Source organism: Acanthochromis polyacanthus, chromosome 5 (assembly GCF_021347895.1).
Source record: "Acanthochromis polyacanthus isolate Apoly-LR-REF ecotype Palm Island chromosome 5, KAUST_Apoly_ChrSc, whole genome shotgun sequence".
Taxonomy (NCBI): Eukaryota; Metazoa; Chordata; class Actinopteri; family Pomacentridae; genus Acanthochromis; species Acanthochromis polyacanthus.
The window spans coordinates 29,416,896-29,425,166 of record NC_067117.1 but is presented as its reverse complement, the minus strand read 5'-3'; the positions used below and the strand labels follow the sequence as shown (position 1 = coordinate 29,425,166).

Genomic DNA, 8,271 nt, shown 5'->3' with positions numbered 1-8,271 from the left:
CAGTTCTGCATCATGTATCACTTTACTACTTTCTTCTGTAGACTTATTTTATTTTTATATATATATATATATATATATATATATATATACACACACTGTACATATACAATATCTTGCTGTAAAATCGGATTTTCCCTCATGGTAATCAATTAAGTGTTGTCTTATATCACATCTATTATATTTCAATCAGTACCTCCCACTTGAAAGAACCAAAGCTTAAATAATAATTAGTCTATTAATTTGTTAATTGGTCAGATGCACATGCGATACTTCATGTGGCTCAAATGTAAAAGTTTCTTGCTTTTTGTGTAGATTTAAGCAAACTAAATATTTTGTGACTGCAAGTAGACAAACAAAACAAGATGACACCAACATAGGCTATAAAGCTATATTTATGTGCTGTTAAGTAAAAGAATCATTAACCACAGCAAGGATCATGACAATACCTGATAATAGCATTAATTAATCATTAAATAAACAGTGCGGAGAAGGTGGTGCACATTATCCACAGTATAGTGTGCAGAATATTAAACTTAAAGCATTTTTGCTTATCTTTCAGTATGAGATAAGCATAAAACCCAGGGGAGGAACAGGTTCACGAAGCCTGATCTACATGCATGTTGAGCCATTTTGCATGAACCTAAAGCAGAGGCAAAGCAGAGTAGGTTTAGAGGTGGCAATTTCTGTCACAAAAACAAATCAATCTATTTTGCAATGGAAAAAAATTATTTGAGTGAATTTTTGATATAGATTCTCATTATTGACTGGTGATTTTATATATACGTACAAATAGATATATACAAACTCTATCGCTGAAATGATAAATGCATGATCTGCAACTACAGTGTTTAGGTTGTAAATTAAGCCAAAAGGTTACAGATTCAACTGCTACCTGCACCTCATGCTGCAGCAGTCTGCCAGGTGAGGCACGAAAAAAGGCTTGTCTCAATCACAGCAAAGTCACTGCAATTACAGAAAAAAATACATGATTTTCTGTAATTTTATACATACATGATGTTTGTGCATGTTGTAACCTATAATTGCAATGTTGCTTTATGGTCTTTTGGGAGCCACATTGGATTGAATGTTTGCATCCAACCTGAGGGCCTCTTTTTGTTTTCTTACCAGTGCTAGCTCAACCGAGCCTGCTAACGGAGGCGGGGAACTATGTGCTAAAAGTGTTCTGACGAGCAGCTGAGTTGTCCAATGGGAAACAGAGTCGTTGTTCAAATCAGCCAATCGCAGCAGCGGAGAGCCGCGCTGCTCCTCTCAGGACTCTCATAGGGGCGGTGCCTGGCGGCGAAGCCCCACCCCTCAAGGCCGCGGGGTTTGGTTGCACACAAGCTGCAGTTTCAGTTTGTTTTATTCACCATTTTGAGTAGCTGAAGGTAAAAAATAAAGAATATTTGCGTTTGGAGGACAATTCGCTGCCGTACTTTGATTTTCACTCGCCAGCTCGGACGGTGGAGTTGTGAGACGACCCTCGCTCCCCTCGGTGTTTTGCAGAGCGGGAATCTATATTTCTTTCCCCCCCTTCTCCAGTGCTTTTTTTCCTTCTTCCCCCCCTCTTTCTTACATCCTTTAACCTCTACAGTATTCCTGCAAAATGTCAAGACCAGTGAGGTAGGTGTGCTAAATCAGTCTTGTTTGCTGTGCTGCGAGTTAATCACGACACCGTGCTGCCTGCTGGCATCGCAGATAACATGCACGGTCTCCACCATGTTGTGTTTTATGAGCTGGGAAATGTGTTTATTTCATGAAAAAATAATGGAGGTCGGGGGGGAAATGTGTGTGTGCAGCCTCCTTTCTCCAACATGGATTCCGGCGGTGTGGACTGGTCTGTTCGCCATGTCTTGTCGGGGGAGAGAGAGCCCGCCGTCGTGTCGGTGTCTATCATGCTGCTTTTTTAAAAAACGTCTCCATGATGGACATTATTGTCGGCCGCTAATGTAGGCCAAGCGGAAAATTAGTCGGAGTGATTTTAACTGGCGCTGCTTTTTCAACGGCCCAGTTTGAGCCGAGCTTCGTAGCATTTTTTTCCCTCTCTTAACTGAGAATAAAGAATATGGCTACCCCATTCATACAGGGGAGGCTCCGAAACGCTAATACCCCCCAGTTTAAAAAAAAAAAAAAAAAAACGAAGAAGGAGGAGGTGGTCGGCCTCTGGATTTGATCTTGTTACCGCGCAGACGGTGCAGCGGCCATTATTTCTCGATTTTAACTCGTGTGTTCTTCCACGTTGGGAACAATAGGAGGGGAGGGAAAATAGTGCGTTAGCGAGTGGAAAATGTGTCTGTAGCTGTTGTAGGGTAAAAGCTAAAAAGCAAGAGGATCTACATTTTCAGAGCTGGCAGTAAATTAACGCTGGCTGGCTGATGTCAGAGGAAGGCGGAGAGCTAAAGAGAGTCACCACACCCCCTCATCCACCCCCCAGTACAAGATCCCCACTGTGATTATAACGCATGAGGTGCCTCCGTGCTCCTTTAGTCCACATTAGAATAGAGCAGAATTCCTTTATTGGCATTGCACGATGTAAATAACCGGCAGTGCGTGTCGGTGCATTCACGAAATCCTACCTTTTTGTTAAAGGTACAGTAGGAAATGTGCAAATGTAAAATGCAAAAACGGTTTATGCCAATGTGGTGGGATGGGTTATTATTTTAAAGATGGATTATTTGGTGTATTAAGAACTTGTCACTGATGCATTTAATATGAAAAGCAAGTAGTGCAAAAATCACATACAATGTGCAGTTGTAGTAACATATGCAAACTTGATTCATACAGCAAGCTTCTATTAATCCCAGAGAAGTACGTTACATTATTAAATAGCAACAGTCTCCTAAATATCATGCTTCACTGAACTACCACTTCATTTTTTTAAGTAAAAATGAGGAAATCATAGTTTACATATATATATATATGTATATATATATATATATATATATATATATATACACACACACACACACAGCAAGTAATGGCTTATAGTAGTGCAAAAATTACACACAAGTTGCAGTTGTATGTAAATGTATAGGTTATATAGGTAAATATATATAGGCTGCATAAGGTGGTAGACTTGAGAAACATAATTTTAGACTTGATAGATTCAATACAGTCAGCATTTAATAGTCCCACAGAGAAGAAATTTGTGTTGTTACAACAGCAACTGTCTCCTAAATATCATGATTCACTGAATTTAATTTTTTACATAAAAATGGGGAATTATTGGGGAAAATGTATAAAAATTAGGAAGATTGAAAGAACATCACAATACATTACTACTACTAATACTACTTGAATTTAAAAAAATAAAAAGTAAAAATGGGGAATTAATGGGGAAAATGTACAAAAAATTTAGGAAGGAACTGAATTTAATAGAAAATCACTATAATTGCTACTACTAATACTACTTCATTTTTTTTTTTTAAATTGGACCCTCCTGAAAAACGCGGGCAAAAATCCTTGATTATGCGAATAAATATGCGAGTATTTTATGCGAGGAAATTGCGGAAAGTTGCAAAGTATGCGAATAGTTGTGAAATATGCAAAAATATGCGCGATTCACCTGCTGTCTGGCCACGGAGGGATGTGTCCTCTAATCAGACACTGGGACTGCTGCGGGGTTACTGGACTGACAGCCTGTGCTTTGGGAGGGGGAGGAGCTCACAGCAACTAGGGATGGAAATTTCGACTAGTTTCCGAACCGACTAGTCGCAAATTTTATTTGCAGGGATGGCAATTTTCTGAGGATCCGCAGATTTCCGCCAATTTAATTTCAAATTTGAACACTTTATTGTCGCTGATGTTAACGTCGTTAACATCTCGGGGGAGTCCGCGAGAGTCCCACGAGACTTTCACTGAAGCTATCGTTCAATTGTAAACGGCCCAGCGATTTGATATTGTGTGTGTGTGTGTGTGTGTGTGTGTGTGTGTGTGTGTGTGTGTGTGTGTGTGTGTGTGTGTGTGTGTGTGTGTGTGTGTGTGTGTGTGTGTGTGTGTGTGTGTGTGTGTGTGTGTGTGTGTGTGTGTGTGTGTGTGTGTGTGTATAGTACTTGTATATAGTCTATGTAGTGTATTTTGAACTGAAGATAGTGAGAAAAGGTTGAAGAACATATATGTTAATTTGCTGACTTAAACAAGTCTAGTAGTATTATGTTTTTGCTCATTTTTCATGCCTCCCCCCCTCCCGTTCAACAACTTTCAGCTGAAATCACAATTTGCTGTTGCCATCACTGTATTTGCGACTAGTCGGTTTGGAAAACTTGCAATTTAACCCTTTAAGCGCAAAAGTCGCAATATTGTGACAAGCAACATTGCTGAATTTAACAAGCCATAGCTTCAAGTATACTGCCTCGTGTGCCTCATGTACTGTACACCAGGAGATGGTGGACATCTGGAACTTCAATCTGAGCATCAGTTGTGGGCGTGTTTTCATTCAAAGTTTTGGAGTTTACAGAGTTTGAAAACCAACGAGACGAGACTCGCCGGCGGAGCGTATCGGAGCGCAAGACGGCACATTTTAGAGTGAGAAAACTCACCATACCGAGAAGTCTGGTCAACGCTGACAAAGTACTTTGTCAAGTAATGGCTTACTCATATTCTGAAGAGGAATATTCACCCTCTGATGAAGATGTTCAGTCGTCCACTGAGACAGAAAGTGCCGCTGCTTCTGTGTGTAACGGCAGCGGGTCGGTGCGCCATGACAGTCCACAAGCAGCACATACTGGAGCCGATGTTTTGCTTCGGGGTGGCAGGAGGGGACGTGGTGGGTGTAGCTGGAGTGGTTAAAACACCGCTAATGATGAGGGGGATAGTGGGGGTTGAAAAAAAAACGCGGAAATAGCAGCAGACGCGGGAGAAAATGCACTGATAATAACGATGGAGGCTGCAGTGGCGTTCATGGCCCCGTTGTAAAATGACGACGATGATGGCTGGGTTTGCTTGACAGATGAGGAAGAGTTTCACAAGTGGATCAGACATTTTGATAAGCCTGTTGGGTATTGTTGAGAGAGCGATCAAAGGAACCAAAACTGATTTAATGAGCCATTCGCAGTTAAACTGTACGGATGTCTGCGTTCTATCGTCAACATGTATGTCAGCGTTTACTATACAGCTGTATCTAAACGCGGACGTCCGCACTGCAGCGTGCATACATAATACGTGCACGATGCAGTGCCGACATTCGTTCGTGTTCCGTGCTCCGGTCGGAAGGGAATTTCTGTTGCATTGCGTGCTCCCTTCCGCTTTTGATGACGTATCGTGCTCAGACGACGCGTCGACGCGTCGTTAGGTGCAGCCCTAATCATGATTATTATTTATTCATTGATTTTTAGAGACAACATATTTTATTCTGCTTTTACATAAAAAATAAACAGAACACTGCATATACTTCTATGTTGCAATCTATTCCTGCCAATCTACAAATCTAAGACTTCAAATTAACTGAACTAAAACTTCAAAATAAGACTTGAAATAAGGGTTGTTTTCACCTAAATTGAGGTTAACTTGGAGGTTACACTAGAAGCTCGGTGGTAGAACTATTAACACAGAGAAGCCTCTAGTTTTCACTCAATCACTGCAGTAGGACAGATTTGTGACCAGAAATTGCTCTAGAAAGACTGAAATATCACATTCTGTCAGATTTACACAAGTCAAATCAAGTAATTTTATCTAATCGTGCCATGTTCTATGAGCGAAGCACATTTTAAACATCAGTACAACAGTTGATCATGTATATTTCATCATGGGAAGACAAAATCATGACTCTGATTCATATTTTATTAATTGTGCAGCAGTGCAACTGACATTCTTTGTTTGCTACCAAATCTTTCTTTTAAGTGTTCCTCGCTCAGTTTGCTGTGCAAATGTGGAATGAGCATAACAACAAACCCCCTGTCTAATCCAAAATATAACTCCTGTTTATACGAGTAAGATCCGACTAAATGATCTTCTATCAGACAGACGTCTCTTGTCTAGCCATAGAAAATGAGTCATGCCAGTTTTCTTTTTGTGGTTTAATGTGCTTGAGTTATGTTGGCTTATCATGCTTCCTACAGTGGGACTATTGCACACATTGCAGTGTTATGCTGAATAGGGCTGCAACTAACGACGCATCGACGAATCATCTGAGCACGACACGTCATCAAAAGCGGAAGTGAACGCGCAATGCAACAGAAATCTCCGTCCGACCGGAGCGCGGAACACGGACGGACATCAGAACTGTCTCTTTACTGTAAGAATGTAATTACTGTAATTCTTATTTCACACTCACTGCAGAGTCTCAACAAGTGTAAAGTGTTAAAAAATTACAAATGTCTGTTAAGACAAATAGAACATAAAGCACCTGCAGCATGATTTCATTAATTTATTTGACCTTTATTTAACCAGGTAAGTTAATTGAGAATTAATTCTCACTTTCAGTAACGACTTGGCCAAAAGACAGAACACAAACAAGATGAACAACAAAACATTTTTAACTCTTCATTGCACCAAAGTAGTACTTACTGGACATAACCATCCTTATTTCCGCCTTATCTAAGGTTGAGTCACGAAGGCAAGTCATTCCAGACTCCTATGTTACCAGCAACACTTTCCGGTTTCCCCTGGGAGATCCTAAGGCGTTCCCAGGCCACATGAGATATATAAATTTTCCAGTGGGTTCTGGATCTCCTCCCAGCTTTAGGCACTGCAAAACCTCCAAAGAAAGTCTTCCAGTAGGCACCCTAATCAGATGCATGAACCTCCTCATCTAGAATACATTAACAGAGGTCTGTTATGCGAGTCTGTATGGTGAATTTTACTAGTTGGAGAGATGAAGTCTGCTGTTCAACAACGACATCAAGAAGGCAGGGTTATCCTGCTTATCGTCTTCTCTCAGTTTAACCAATCAGCAACTGTCTTATACAAGCTTAACCAATTAGCATCAAGACTGTTTAGTTTTTTATTTAAATTGTAAATACAAACAGTAAAAAGGGACTTGGTGCTAGCATGCCCTAACTTATTACCAACAACTGGTGCAGGTAGGCAGTAGTTATAGATATCCAGCCATCCGTTTTGGTCTCGGAAGCAGCAAGTGAAGCAGGCCATTCCAATCGTCCCTCTTTCCAGCTTTTCATTTCCCAGGGATGGCAATTTTCCCCGGATCCGCGGATTTCCGCCAATTTAATTTCAAATTTGAACACTTTATTGTCGCTGATGTTAACGTCGTTAACATCTCGCGGGAGTCCGCGAGACTTTCACTGAAGCTATCGTTCGATTGTAAACAGCCCAGCCATAGACATATATATGTAGACGCCTCATAGGTTGTTGAGAGACGTGTTTACAGCGCTGCCATCTTGAAACGGGGCCAGCGGAGGCAGCGGTGCATAGACATCGGCGAGGCAAGAGGGACTGTTTGATCTCAAAGTGGAATTATTCGCTGAATTTTGAACCAATTGCCAAACTATTTTAATTTTTTTTTAGAAACGTCACACGTGTAGCTACTATACAAGGTGCTTGGATATTTGTTACAATTCTGGTTTTGCCACTCAACACTTAAGCTACACACTATCTCCCTCTGACTCCAGCATAGTTATTTAAACAGCAGACGAGCGTCACAAAAGATGCCGGACTTCTGTTCAGCCTATGGATGCTCTAATGAGCGCTGTAAGGAAACAAGAGCTCGTGGGATTACTTTTTACATGTAAGATGTATGTAAGGAATAATATATTGTTAGCAGGTTGTCATAGCTAGAGTGAAATAAACGCAGACAAGACGGATAGAACCCCATCAGCTCAGTCTTCAGTCTGGCTTCTGCCCATGATCTAACCAGCTCTCTACATCATCCTGTGTATTATACAGCTGCTTACCGGTGAAATAACAAATCTAAGACAATTTTTTGTTTAAAATTCGTTGTTATGAATGTAGCGTTCCTACTAACAGCCTGTTACAAAGGGGAAAAAACAGACTTACTGCAGTAATTGGTGGGTTAGAATACAGCATCTGATAGATCTAAAAATAGCCCTGACTTAAATAAGTCTAGTCTTATTATGTTTTTGCTCATCCCCCCCCGGTCACCAACTTTCAGCTGAAATCAGAATTTGCTGTTGCCATCACTGATTTCCTCCTGGGGAATCCTGAGGCGTTTTTAGGCCAGATGAGATATATAATTAGTGGAGATATGTTATCGGAATTGTCACTCAACAAAAACAGGAAGGGGCCTGGAGCTAGCATGCCGTCGCTGCTTAACTGGTGGACTGTCAAAATGTTCCAGATGGAAGTCACACTTTAGAA

At 40.9% G+C, this 8,271-nt stretch overlaps 1 protein-coding gene across 3 annotated transcripts in view; it reads left to right on the top strand.

The window, feature by feature from the left end:
- Positions 1 to 1,297: 1,297 nt before the first annotated feature.
- nucks1a (nuclear casein kinase and cyclin-dependent kinase substrate 1a) overlaps positions 1,298 to 8,271 on the top strand; it is a 28,855-nt gene continuing 21,881 nt past the window's right edge. The window contains exon 1 of one of the 3 annotated variants that reach the window (XM_051948512.1): positions 1,298 to 1,623. In XM_051948512.1, the coding sequence (XP_051804472.1) occupies positions 1,607 to 1,623 (17 nt within the window). In that variant the 5' untranslated portion in view covers positions 1,298 to 1,606. The remainder of the gene's footprint in view (positions 1,624 to 8,271) is intronic. The other 2 variants (XM_022220342.2, XM_022220343.2) reach the window with 2 other exon arrangements.